This window comes from Lichenostomus cassidix, chromosome 5, assembly GCF_008360975.1.
Source record: "Lichenostomus cassidix isolate B80296 chromosome 5, HeHo_3.0, whole genome shotgun sequence".
Lineage (NCBI taxonomy): Eukaryota > Metazoa > Chordata > Aves > Passeriformes > Meliphagidae > Lichenostomus > Lichenostomus cassidix.
The window spans coordinates 21,053,610-21,068,224 of record NC_139486.1 but is presented as its reverse complement, the minus strand read 5'-3'; the positions used below and the strand labels follow the sequence as shown (position 1 = coordinate 21,068,224).

At 40.0% G+C, this 14,615-nt stretch overlaps 1 protein-coding gene across 14 annotated transcripts in view; it reads left to right on the top strand.

Moving 5' to 3' along the window:
* NRXN3 (neurexin 3) overlaps positions 1-14,615 on the top strand; it is a 982,570-nt gene that overhangs the window by 256,607 nt on the left and 711,348 nt on the right. For all 14 annotated transcript variants that reach the window (XR_014852509.1, XR_014852510.1, XM_085061643.1 and 11 more), the window contains exons 5-6: positions 2,323-2,624; positions 9,178-9,339. Coding sequence is in view for 12 of the 14 variants with exons in the window: in XM_085061643.1 (XP_084917769.1) it covers positions 2,323-2,624; positions 9,178-9,339 (464 nt within the window). In the remaining 2 variants the exon portion in view is untranslated. The remainder of the gene's footprint in view (positions 1-2,322; positions 2,625-9,177; positions 9,340-14,615) is intronic.

The following is a 14,615-nucleotide window of genomic DNA, read 5'->3' as shown; positions in this document are numbered from 1 at the left end:
CTGACTTCCAGAACTGCAGTCAGTAGCAGCCCTCAGTGCTTAGGCTGATTTAACACTGACGAGCATAAATACTTGTTGGTAGATGGTAGTTGGTAGTTGGTAGTTGGTAGTTAAATATATTCAGAACAAGGTCAAAGAATCAAATAATTTGGAAGGGACTGTCAGGCTGTGTAATCCAACCACTAGCTCAGAGAAGGTCCAGTTAGAGGAGGCATCACAGGACTGTGCCTGATCAAGTTTTTAGTATTTCTAAGGGTGGAGATTTCAGTCTCTCTGGGCCCTTCCTAGTGTTTTACTATTGTCAAGATGAAACATTTTTTTGTATAAAATGAGAAATTTTTGTATTCAGCTGTATCTGTTGCCTTTCATCCTTCTGCAGAACTCCAAGAAGAATTTGGTCCTGTCTTGTCTGTGCTCTCCCATTAAGTCATTAAAGAGATCAGTAAGATTTCCCTTGAGTTGTCTCACCTTGAGGCAGGATGAACCCAGTTCTCTCAGCCTCTCCACACACATCACCTACCCGAGTACCTTGAGTATGGTGGTAGCTCTTTGCTGGACTCACTCCAGTATGTTGAAGCCATTTTTATATGAGGGAGCTCAATACTGGACAGAAAACTCCTGATGTGATCTCACAAATGTGAATTAGGGGAAGAATCACTTGCCTTGGCCTGCTGGCTGTATTCTTGTGAATACAGCCAAGGATGCAGGCACTGCTGACTTGTGCTCAGCTTACCTGCTGGGACCAGAGGTCTTCTTCGAAAAGCTGCTTTAGAGCCAGTTGGCTCCAAACATGTGCTGCTGCATGAACTAATTTGGGTGGCTGTTTGTTTGCAGGAGTATAGGGTCAAGTGGTTTGCTTACTGAAGTACAAACACATTGCTGCCCCAAGTCTCTGCATAAAACAGACCTTTCACTTGAGAATGATGTATGTACAAGTTGCAGTACTCTGCTATTTTGTCACTACTGTTTTATGCTGTGAAGACACAGATTTTACTATGTAGTTATTTTCCAAGAATGGCTATGACAACAAGTATTTTCCCTTCAGTCTTGTACTAATAAATTCTGGCTAATCTTTATTAGAATTACTAAATGAGACAAAATGAAGCAGAAAAGTACTATTAATGCCAATGGAAATAGCACCAGCATTTGCCTTATGCAGTGATTTGTAAGCAATGATAGCTTGACTGCCTGTACTATCTACTGCTCATCCTCACTTTCACAGCGGGGAGTCAGAAAGGTGCTGTAATTTGGAGTGGGGGGTGGGATCGGTACAGACTCCACTGCAAGTACCATTTTCCCCCAGATGGCACTAGCCAGCCCTCCTGCAAGCTTTCCTGTCACTGTCCTGTATTTCTTCCACTTGGATAAAATCAGGGTATGCAGCTGGCTCAAGTCACATGAGCACAGTTACAGCAGCAGAACTGGCTTTCAGTGACTGGAACCCCAGGTAGAGGGAAACAAACCTCTAGCTCGCACAAAGGTTTTTAGTGGTATTCAAATACTGCTTCCAGTTGCTAAGAAATTAGTGCAATGGCATTAATTTTTTTTTATTTTTTTTTCTTAATGAGGAATATTACATGTCCTGTGCTGTGGATAATTCCCCATGTTTATTTTTGCTGTTTGAAAAAGATGTGCTTATCTAGTACAGATTTCCTGGTTAAAGTGATCAGACGGACAAAGTTCTCAGATGTGTTTACCAGCAACATTTCTTATATCTGTGAACAAAATGTTTTATGTGGACTTCCCTTATGCCCTTGGAGAAGAAATCTGTAGGACACTTCATGTGGCTCTCTTGTCTGCTTTGTCTCTCATTCCATTGAAAGAAAGGGGCAGCTCTGTTAGGATTATATTCTGGTGTCTCTCTTAAATTTCATGTCAGATAGGTTAAGATAAGTTCGGATGGCATTAGTACTGAATCTAAATACCGGTCTCTGTGAAATGTTGTTTTTTTTTAATTGACATGTGTGGTGGTTGTGTTGTTAATAGTAGAGCCTTCCATCTTTCCCCTAAAAAGGATGTAAAATGTGTTATAACAGTCCTTAAATGTGCTTTTCCTAGACTCCACTGCGTACTGTTGGATGGTCCCTATGGTGACAGTGCTGCAGTGAAACTAAAAACGCAGCACTGTAATTCATTGCTACCAAGGACCCTGCAGTTAATTCTCTTGGTAGCCATATTACAAAAGGAGCTCTACAGTTATTAGCATGCCTTGGTATTTAGTGCTACAGTCAACAGTTCCATGGAATGCTTCAATTTCATGGCAACCTTAAATCTCTTTCTGGCTGACTGCTGAACAGATCTTTTGTTTCCCTTCCCTTCCAGCGCGCGATGAGAACATGGCCACTTTCCGCGGCTCTGAGTACCTTTGCTATGACCTGTCGCAAAACCCCATCCAGAGCAGCAGCGATGAGATCACTCTCTCCTTCAAGACATGGCAGCGCAATGGGCTCATTCTGCACACCGGCAAGTCTGCTGACTACGTCAACCTGGCCCTGAAAGACGGTGCGGTCTCCTTGGTCATTAACCTGGGGTCTGGGGCCTTTGAGGCCATTGTGGAGCCGGTCAATGGCAAGTTCAATGACAACGCGTGGCACGACGTTAAGGTGACACGCAACCTGCGGCAGGTAATGGTGACGGGGAGAAAACCCTGGGGAGAACTTGGTTTTGTTTGATTGGGACGGGCAGATGGGAGAGAGTAATGGAGAAATGGGGAAGTTCAGTGGTATTTGTAGAGTTTCTCCACCTATTCTGGATCTTGGTGCCTAAGGACAGTGAAAAAACATTAGTCGATGGGAATTTATCCCTACTGCAATATCTTCATTTCCACTTTATTAATTTTCTGTTTTTTTCCTAGTTTGATTTGATAATAAAAACTTGTGACATAACTTTACTTTCATCTCCCTTTCCCTTTTTTCTTTTTCTGTTCTCCTGTTTTAATTTTATTATTTCCTTAATTATGATTCAATCTTATCAGTAATATTCTTGTTGCATTTAATTACTGTGGGAACAGAGCCTATTTCCAACAGCCAACGCTCTACACCTCTCTCCTTTTTCTTTCAGTTTTGTTAATTGGTTTAACCATTGCCATGATGTCACAATTCTAATTCTGAAAGTCTTTTGTTTTTCTTTTTCTTTTCATGTGTGCATATGAGTGTGCAGGTATGCAGGCTGGTGGGTATGTGTGTAATTATTTTAACTTTATGGCTTTGGAATTAATTGGCTGGAGTCTCTCTGAGTCTTCTTGATTCTCTGTTCTTCTTTTCTTCTTTCTGATTTTTCCCCTTCTGTCTATAATGAGATTCTACTTTATTTCTTGTCTCTGCCTATGAGACTCTTCTGTTGGCTGTGAGGACTGGAAAAGTGGAAGGATCAAAAAACCCCAAGCAAACTCAGATCAGTCCAGCACCCTACAATTCCACTTTGGAAAAGTTTTTCTGATTTTACCACAGTAATTTTGCACATCTACATGCTGCTTTTCCTAGCAGACAACTGTATCAGGTGACGTATTTGGTAGCAGGCTAGTCTTAAAATCCTGAAGCCTTTCTCATGAAATATAAATTCAGACATAAATAGATAAGATAAAATTAAATAACGTTGCTCTGAAAGCTGGTAAATACATCAAGTCACTAAGGCCCATCCACTGCATGATAAATGAGGTTTACATGGTGAATAGGAGCTGTTTGGTGATTTATAGCTTGCTGATTGGTAGAGGAGCAGAAATAGCTTGCAAACTAAGATTTAAAAATCAATTTGTGAATACAATGTGACCTGTTTATTTTCTCATTAATGTCAATATTAGCACAACCTTTAATAGCTTTAAATAAGTTTATACAATGTAATTTGTGGTAACATTTTACAGTAGCTAAGATCAAATGTGTCTGTGAGTATAGGATAATCAGTACCAGGGATCAGAAACAGTCTCTACTAGTAGATGGCAGTGGGTAATTTTTCTGTTATTAGGATTTCATGTCTTTCTTTTCAATATTTTGGTTTGGGGCTGAAGATTTTTATTTGTCTTTCCCATGTAAATCCCTGTATTTCTACATGCTTAGGTCTAAAGAAAAATCTGTCATTCAGCTTTCATGAGACTACAAAATTCTCACCTATGGAAAAAAATCAATCTGTTTAGAATAGCTCATATGCAGAAGCAAATTTAATTTCTTATACAGTGGATGGGTCTTAATGATCCTATTTTGTTCAAGCTTTCCCATCAATAAAGTAGAGGGAGGTGCACCAACTGGTCTAGGTTTGTCAGTCTGGGAAGGTCAGAATATATGGCTTTATTTGATGTGGGTTTTTTTAAATTTTAAGTTTCACAACAGCTGGTCCTTGAATGTCTCAGTAGAGCTTATTGGCCATTTAAGTTAATCATACTTTTTCTTTTTCATTCGAAATCAATTTCAATGGGCAAATGTGCCAGAAACAAAATGAATCCTTGCTTCATGCCAGGATTGGTTTGGATCTTGAAGAAGCAGAAAGTGAAGGCTCATAAACAAAACTGTGGATGGGAAGTTGTCACATTCTTTTCTTAATATTTTAGCTAATGATTTTTTAATTGATCCACAGAAGTAGACCAAGAAAATGGCAATCTGTCTATGTCTTTTCATATTTGGTGAGACCAGGGCAGTACATTGGTGATTATTAGAAAGCATGTGGTCCCTTGCCAGTTAAACAGCACCTTAAATTTTTAATCTTCCTGATCTATTCACTGTGAATGTTTTTAAGTAATCCTGAATTCTTAAAGGGTCCAACTTGAATGGGCAAGAGAGAGGATGTTTTAATGAGATGGATGTACTCTTTCCAAAGAAAGGCCAGTCTTCAAATCCCATTATTTTTAATTAGCAGAGGTGATTTGGGGTCCAATTCTGCAGTTAAACATGATAGAATACAGTTCAATCAATAATTATCAATAAGGCTGAACTTTTATTTAGTCATCTTTTTCCTGGATACTTGCATTTTAACTTTTGATTTGTCTCAGAATTGACCCAGAACCTAAAACTGCCCAGAAATTGGAATTGATGAGGCCCTGAGGCAAAGCAATCCTGATATGTCCAAGAGTTGTCATCTAATATAATTTTTTATAACCTAAATAATTTTGTATGTAAAAGATTATTGGCTGTATGTCCTTCCTCACATAAATTCACCTGTAATGTTGCAGCATAATATAGTTCACTCAAAAGTCTTGTTTCCAGCTGTGCTCATGTTTCCTCAAAAAAGTCCACTCCAAAACCAAATAAAAAACCCCAACAAAATGCATTGCCTCTGAATGTTGAAGCTTTATAAGAAAATCAGTAGCCTCCTTGTAACTGGCTGAAAATATTGCACTGGAGATAAATATATTCCTCTTTAAAATGAACTTTAAAGCAATAATTTAGAAATTCCAAGAATATTATCTAAATCTAAGCAATTCCAGCTAAATGGACTATCAGCAGCTTCAGGAGGCCATCCAATCTTTTCCTCTGCTTTTTTGAGGGCTAAGAGAAAGGGGAGGAGGATTTGCATAATTTTTTGGCTGTTTCTAGAATTAGAGTGGAACTTTAAATAGTTGGACTTTTGCCCAGTACTTTTTGGAATTGTTAAATGTTTTGTAGCTAAGCTAGGAGAGTACTAAGGGCTGCTTTTTTTTAGATCAAATGACTATCACAGCAGTTAATCTCCTTAGACACAAACCAAGTGAATCCACAGATTCCCTTGAGTAGTGATTGTTAATGTCAAAGCAAATCTCCCTGTTTATTTATCTTATTATTTCAGTTAAAACTAAGCCCTCTTTCTGCCTTGTGAGAAACCTTTACTTAGAAATAGGATCATGGCTGCATTTTACCAGGGCTTTCAGAGCATGTTTGGGGTAGTGTGGCCTGGTGGGAGGAGGAGCAGAAGAGACTGAAGGTCAGACTTCCTGCATCTGTCTTCAGGTCTGCTGCTGACACTCCGTCTTGTTTTTAGCACACTCTTCTCCCTGTCCCATATTTCAACTCCCTTGTTCGTAAAAATGAATTTACTAGTGCGACATTTTACTGTAAGACTTCCTTGGTGAAGAATTCAGGAGGTTGTGCTCATTATACCCAAGTACAGAGTATTATTATTATTTCATTCCCATTGGAAAATAACCTTGGGACTTTATGATCAATGCCACAGTCTTCACAAACTTACTTTCCTAGTCAATGCGCAACTCTGAAGCCAGAAAACATGGTTTTTACATGAGGCAGTGTAGATCTTGTGTAATTTAGGATAGTTCTTGCCAACGTCCATCACACAGGAACAATGATTTGGAGCCTCTACAGGCTGCTCTTCCCTATTAACACTGAAGCTAATCACAATGCAAAATCTATAAAGATCTTTAGTTCCTCAACTGCTAAAAAACAAGAAGCAATGTGTAGGTTCAAACAGTTGGCATCTGCATGCCTTGGGACAGGTTAAAGAAACATCTGCAAATTTCTGCTAAACCAAACTGACTGGTAAATTCTCGTAGCTCCTTTGTAATAGAGATGAAGAGTAACAGGAGGAATGCTAAATCTTGCCAATCTTCTGTCTTCAACCTGGACACAAGAGGCACAATTCTTTCTACACAATTCCTCAACACGTTTCTCCCAACAGTAGGAGAGGTTCAATTCCTATGTCTTGGATGACAGAAGTGAGCTACAGGCAAACAGCTAAACACAGGCACTGTTATGTGCTCCTCCTGAAAGTCACAAACTCAGCTGCTGTAAAGAAACCTGCAGACTGGGAAACTTGGAAGGAAGACACATAGTTTTGGACTCATCTTCATCTGTATCCTCCAGCCAAAGGAAATACTGGTCTGCTTGTGATACTCTGCAACACTGGAGGGTAGTGAGGCTTGGAAGAGGAGCAGGCATGTGGGTGGGTGGTGGTGGGTGGAAGAAGGGAGTCACGACTGGGTTTGTGCTGAAGGGGCAAACTGTCTGCTGTGTGCTGAACTGTGTACATCTCTGAGGTAACGTTCTTGTTTGAGGGAAGCATCTTGATGGGCATTTGAAGAGTAAGTATTGCACTGTTTTAACTTTGCTTCAGGTCTGGATAATGTGTATGAGGGTCGAAGTTAATGACTAATACCAGGGTGGGAAGAGCAGGCAGCCCCCTCTTTCTTTACAGTCTAGATGGCATGGTTCCCCATAGAGTCCTGGTCATATTGTCCTCTTTCTCACTTTGTGTGTCTCAGGTGCCCCACGCCTTCTTTTGAAAAACTAACACTAGACCATTCATGCAATGTGTCATTTTTACTAACCAACTAATGTACTAACACCCTAACGACTCATCTTTGCTTTTAGTTATTTTAATTAACAATCGTTCTGTTCACGATTTTTTAATTTCCTTTCTTCCCCCTTTTCCGCAAAGCACTCAGGCATTGGACACGCTATGGTAAACAAACTACATTGTCTGGTAGATATCATTCTTATTGTCTCTTTTTTTGGGTTTGCCGTGTGTTACCTGCCTTCTCCTCCCCCTACCCGCTCTTTTTCCCTGCTCCTTTATACTTACTGCTTCCTTTAATTTTATTCTGATTTAATTGAAAACACTTTTTTCCCCCCTTCTTTTTTTTTTTTTTTTTTCTTTTTTTTACTTTCTTATTTTTTAATAGAAAAATGAGCATCAAAAGCAGCTAACACTACTCTTCTGGAAATGGGGTTTGGACATTGCCTTCATTGTTTTCTTCACCTCTGTCTTTAGTTCTTTTCCTTTCTGGTGATAAAATTGTTGGGTTTTTTTGTCCCTTGTTTTTGAGTTTAGATTTCTTTCTTTCGCTTTTGTTTTCATTTGGCAATTTTTATTGGCTTTTAGTTTGTTTTTGGTTGTTTTTTTTTTCTACTGTGAAGGTTTCTAGATCAGAACCATTGCAGGGCCTCTAGTCCGTGGTGGTGAAGGCTCTCTTTTTCTCTCACTCTTTTGTTGTGGCAATGGCTATTACAGGCAAACTGGCCAGAGTTGTCCTCTTTCTCCTGATTTTCCCCCACTTCCTTCCCTCTGCTTTCTCTCCTCCTTCTCCCTCTTGCTCTCTCTCTCACTTTCTCTCTCTCTCTCTGACCTCTACCTGCGTGGCCAACAGGAGCTCAGCCGGTTGTTTGTTTCAGTACACACTCTGCATGGCATGTCCACGTCTGGTGACTCGCCCGTCTCCTCCTGGCCTCGATCTGTTCTCCTCCATCTTCCTTTGAAACCACTAACAACATCTAAAACACATAAAATTCACTTCCTCTCCTCCTACCCTCTCCTTCTGTCACCTTTCACCTTCCATGTGTTTGTGGTTAGTTTTGGGGACATTTCTGTTTGGTTTTGAGTTTTTTTTGTTATTATGGAATTTGTTTGGTATTTTTATTTTTGATTGCATGCATGTGTGAAATGGTTTTCTCTCCCTTTTTCTTCTCCTCTTTTTTGCTTTTCTCCTGTCATCTTTCTGGACCTCAGATATATTGGCATGACATGTCAAAGTGCAGTGTGTGCACGCTTTGTATCTTCTTTCTTTCTCATATCCGCTTCTATCACATTTGTTTGTGTAGTTGATTTATTTTGATTTATTTTATTTTGATTTATTTTCTGCTTATATTTTGGTTATGGGTTAGTTTGTAAATTTTTTTCTTCTTTTTTTTCCTTTTGTTTTTTGTTTGTTTGTGGTGGGTGGTGGGCGTGTGTCTCTCCAGGTACATGGCATGCACATCCATAATGTATTGAAAGTGAGATCCCTCTCCCCCTATCCCTGAATGCATGATTGTCAGTGTGCTGTGAGCAAAAGAAACTTAAAAAATAAAAAATACCAACCTTGTCTTCATTAGAGTTTTTTTTTTTTTTACTAACAACCATAACTAACTGTAATCATTAAAATAAATTCTAATTAATCATAAAATCAGCTAATATGAGAAATATCTTTCAAGGACAGTTATATTTTCTGGCCTGAATAGATGGAAAGCATCTGGATGGATAGGCTGCTGGGGAAGCCTGAGAGTGCTGATGCACCAGAAAGGGGAGAAGCAGATGCTGAAGCATTTCTCTGTGGGAAAATCAGACCAGAAAATAGAGCTTGACTGAACTAAAAAAAAAAGCATACCAAATCTCAACAAAATCCTTAATAAAACTGGCATAAAATCATAGGGGACGTAAATTGTTCTGTTCAGGATTGTAAGGTCATTGCTGGGATTTTCTTTGTCCATTGTGTCCCTCAAACAGGTGACAATCTCTGTGGATGGCATCCTTACCACCACGGGCTACACACAGGAGGACTACACCATGCTGGGCTCGGATGACTTCTTTTATGTGGGAGGGAGCCCCAGTACTGCTGATTTACCTGGGTCTCCAGTAAGCAATAACTTCATGGGATGCCTCAAAGAGGTAACTATTTCAAATTAATTCTTGTTTCTGTGCTTTTGATTTGTTAAAGTCATCACTCTTTCCTTCCTTACACAATCAATTCTTTCCCTGGTGCTTAATTTTATACTGGTAACTGCAACAGTTCTGTAAGGATAAACTCATCGTTGAGCTGGACAGAAGGCAGGAAAACTCATGAGCTTAAGGGCAGAATCAGACTTCTAGTGCTTGGATTATAGAAAAAATGCTCATGGTAGTAGGAGAGGTGTCTTCTCTAAACTGTTAGCCCTTCAGAAGAAAGCATTACTGTCTTCCAGGCACTGAGGCAATAGCCATTATAAAATGACAAATGGCCTTTGATTACTAAGTGGCATTTTGAGATGAAAAAATCATAATCAGAAGCTTATTTGGGATACTTTTTAAGGTCCTGGACTTCATCTAGGAGTATAGTTAGATCTCAATTTCTCAGGAAGGTGCAGAAATAGAATAAAACAGAAAAATGAAAGTTGAAGGCAGCATAAAACCTGTAAATTTTGCAAGGAGAGTGCAGCTTGAGAGTGTAATGGAGGTGTGCCAGTCATGTGGCACTTGAACAATATGATTATTGAGAGATGCCTCTCCCCTAATTAAAGTGCAAATGAAACCATATGCTGAAGTCAATGGTATGGATTTTATTGAACAATCCAATGTGAAGTAGAGAGATAGAAAGAAGTAGAAAAGAAAGAGCCAGATTAAGCAGAAGACAGTCACCACTCATGCATCCAGTGGTGTCCCGTTGGTCCTTCTTCACCCTGGGCTTCTGAGTGGTGGGGGCCTTGAGATCACTCAAAACTTTTCAGTATTTATCTGTCTTTGCAAACAAAGGAATTAATGCTCATTGGTTACGCACTTCTTTTATTCTATTGGTTAAATGATTCCCTCGCTTTTAATGCAAACTATCCCATGCTCAGTCTTTCTGTTTTTTCCATTGGTAGGCTTCTTGATTTGCTGGGTTGTGAGTTGGTGGTCGCAATCTCTCCGAGTGGAATTACCTTTTACCAGTCTGAGCTGATTCAACACAGTTGCTTTCCTTGTGGCCCATAAATTCTGCTTTCTTTATGTCCATTATCAGTTATACATGCTTCTCTCGCTGCTTTGTTTACCTTCCCCTAGGCTTGAGATAACACTTGCACAATAGAACCACCTCTATCTTATCTCAAGTTCTCGGTCATGGTGGCTAAATTTAGAGTCCAAGTTCCTCGTATCCATGGAAACATATTTGGGGAAGGGGTTGGGAGTCAGGGGGAGTGCCCTCAGTTGTCATAGATGCCATCTGTCCCATCACTTGGGGTGGTCTTGGTTTGACCAGTGATATGTGCAGGAGAAGTAGCTTCTTTACAAAGTTTGCCACAGTGGGAAGTTTTGTCTGGATGCATTACCCAGAATGTGCTGACCAGATCTCATCTCTGCCTGGAGTTAGCACCATCCTGCCACTCCATTTTGTGTTCATCTTGTGGCAAAGTAATTCTGTGGCCTTAACAGTGCCTGAGACAGGCAGCTGTGATCTTTAAGTCCTTACACTGTGTTGGTAAGTCTGTGCACTTGAGTGGCTGCATTGGTCAGGAGGAGCTAGCTGGTTCTGAAAACCATGTTGTTTTACTCTGGCTGGCTGAACTTGTCACACAGACAATCCCTAACTTTGAGAAAATTTGCACATGGGTAATAGAGATTGGACTGCCTGGCCAGCAGCAGGAACCAGAATAGTGATCCTTGGGAAAAAAACCCCAAAACAAAACAGTTAAAAAAAGATGAGTTCTCAGTCCAAATCCCAACCTTGGTATAGTTTAGTTTTGGTGCTGTCTTGCAGTCATTTTTTGTCTTCTTTCCTCTCTTTTCTAATATAATTTGTGATCATCACTGTGATTAATAGGGATACAGATATTGATGTCTCCACAATGTGTTATAAAAAGCTTACTGAAAAACAAGCTTAAGTAAGTTTTCTGTCAGTCAGCTTCCTAGCTAGCCTGGAATAAGAGTTTCTTGCAAGAGTTTTCTGCTTAAGGTGCTGATTCTGCAGTAATGCTGTTTATCACAGGGTGTGGCTGGGAGGATATAATTTTATTTGCAACCCAGAGGGTTCTCACAATGTGAGAACTCCTCTTCGTATGAACATTTTATATTAGAAGGAAGGCGGAGCTGAGATTTCATATAGGAGCCATGGAAACAGCAGTGCTGAGCTAGATGTTGTTCTGTGGCTGTAACTGCCTTGACAAGTCATCATCCTACTGATGCTCAACTTGTGGTGTCAGGGTTTGTATGTTATGTGCCAGTCCTCTGATGAGAGGAGGAGTTGTCAGAATGAAGCTGCTCTCCTGCCTGACCTCTGGATTAAAGGGATGCACATATGCTAGGGAAGAGCATGTGAGCTTCTTACATAGGAAATGTAACTTCACTGCTTGAATACAAACTGTCATGCAGAGATCAAATCCTTCTGTTTACATCTATAGAGCCTTGGGCCTGCTTTTCCTAGGCACTGAGCATCCCAGTTTGATTGAAATCAGGAGCAGATACAGCTTCTTAGTGTCTCTTTAAATCAGGATCCTAATTTCATTTATGGATGCTATGAACATAACACTTAGTAGAGGCCATTTTTTTGCTCTAAGTCAAGCCAATGGACCAAAGAAAGCAGTGACAAGAAAATCTTCAGCAGCTTTATTATTTATATAATCATTTGTATTCTATTAGCTTGCACAATGTGCTAAGAGCCACCAATATAGTCATCCCAGGCTCATAATTCTCTGTGAGAAGAAAAACCCAAGCAACCACTTAAGAATGAGAGGAAGAAAACAGATAATCAGAATGTGCTTTGTAATCTTCACTTGACTAGGCAGTGACAGGAGATATTTTTGAGCAGATGTCTTGACTTGCTGGCTGCTTTAGAGCTATAGTCTGCTTAAAAGTAACGTACTTACAGTAGTGGTCCAGTAATGCTTTCAGCCAGCATTGGTCCTGGAGGAGGCAGAGCTGAGTTAGTGCAGTGCTTGTGTGCTTATAATGTGTCTGGTTCCATAACTGGCTACAGAGAACTTTACTTGGCTTTCTGCATAGCTTGTCAGCATATTTCATAGATTAGTCCCTGTAGCTTATGTTTTAAGCTTATGTTTTTTCCTCTGTGGCCAAAAAGGATGCTCAGTGTCTCATTAGCTAATACTGGAGGAGCTTAGGTTTTTAAGAAAAATATTCTAAGCTTAGAAAGTTAGATGAAGGGGTAGGATAGACTAATAGCAAATATTGTTCCTTACAGTTTATGCTTTCTAGTAGAGCTTCTTTCATAGTAAAGTCCTAGCTACATACTTGCCTGTTACCAGAGACATATTGCACTGTTTGTAATGCTGTAGAACATCCTGCCAAGCACTGGTCTCTTGAAGGTGTTAAAGCAGACTGGTCTATTCCTATTCCTCTGCATTCATTCAAGACTGCCTCTAGGGATATGTTACTTTCCTAGGAATACAAAGGGATTTATGCAGACTTTGAGGTGAAACTTTCAGCCTTTTTGCTGTAATCTGTTGTATCTCATCTAGACTGCATCTGTTTGAGAGCACACCAACCAATTTGCTCATGTTGGGGATAAGAGGGCTCCTTGGGTGGAGCATTGCATTCCACTTGCTCTGAGATGACATGCAGCTGCTGAAGTGCCTGGGGCAGAGTGCCCAGTGACCATCTCTGCCCCCTCACAGCAGGAAGGGACTGGTGGGAGGAGGAGGGGCAGCTCTGGCAGGGTTGATACTTCCTATGAGCAGAGTCTCGGCTAAAAGGAGTTGGAGTGTATAAGAATGTGTTCTTGACAAGGAACTAGGAATCTCAGGGCTCCTCTGCTGTAGTATCTATATAGTATTTCCTAAAATTAATTTAAATATCTGATTATCTAGATAATGTTTTCTTTAGGTCAGACATTTTCTGATCTAATGATACCTCTTTTCACTGTAGAATACATCCTCATGTCTCTTCTTTCCCTTGTGGTTACAGGTTTTGACAGAACAGATTCTACTAAGTTGCTAGCAGTAATATACCAAAATCATAAATCCAAGTATTGATGTGTAGTTCAGGTTGGGATTTTTCCTCTATTTTCATCAGAATTAAAAATTTCCCTATGTGTGCTAAGCTATGTTTGGTTTGCATTTCTCCATAGACATCCTTGCAGTATTGCAGTATACCTGGCAGTCTAATGAGGGAACAAGACTGGAAAATAGAAGTAACTTTTTCCATGAAAACTTTAAAAGTCAGAATATGCAAACAGGGTACTACACAGACATAAAGTATGGACATTGTATTGTAGTTGCACAGAATCTAAGGTTTTTTGCTCCGTCATTTTCAAGATGAATAATTCTAGAGGAAGTCTGGGGGGAAGTGGGTGTATTTGCAATTCCTATAATGGATGAAACCAGATATAGAGATGGGATAGGAGAAGATGCAAGAACACATCTTGAGACAATTGAGCAGAAATATTTTTAATGGGTGTCAGGGAAAATGTGACAGGGCTTTAACAGATAGTGGTTGTTTAACGGGGAGAAGCACTGACTTCAGGTGGAAATGGAAGAGTATCCATTAATGGGTTTAATGACACCTGTATGGCCAGAAAGAGTTAGGACAAGAAAGGTAGCAAGAAACAGCTGTGTTTTGCATATAATGAAAGGCTTCAGGGAGGAGGTTTCAGTAATCACGGATGAAGATGGAAAGTGGCAGGGTGGGAAATTTAGCTATGTGGGCAGAGAGGGGAAAATGGTATTTCAATATCCAATTGCTAGGGAAGGGAGAGAATCAGAATATTTCCTAGGATTAGAGAGCCAGCCATTCAGATTTGATTTACTTGGAGCAGGAGTTAAACAGTACAGATGGAGGTGCTTTAGAAAAGCCTAAGGTAGTCCCTAGAGAATGGATATTCATGTGAGAATTTATGAAATCTTCACATTTTTCTATCAATGTTTTATTAAAATCTCAATTTTGAAAAATGTTGATTGGTACTAACAGCTTGATGGAAGCAGTGAGGCTCGCATATGGGTGGAATATGGCAGAAATTATTACAGAGGTCAGGCACCATCTGGCCGTGATGGGAGAAAGCTGTGAAAGCTTATATCAGTTCTGTCTGCAATTTAACTTCTAGGAGCCAGATTTCAAAATGGTTCATGAATGTGCCCAGTTGCTGCATGTATATCTCGGATGCTATCTGCAAGCCAGGTCTTTTTCAGGACTATTTGATGTGTATTGATGATGTGGTTTCTGTCTGCGGATGAATTTTTCTGGCTGGAGTGTCATACCTGGGA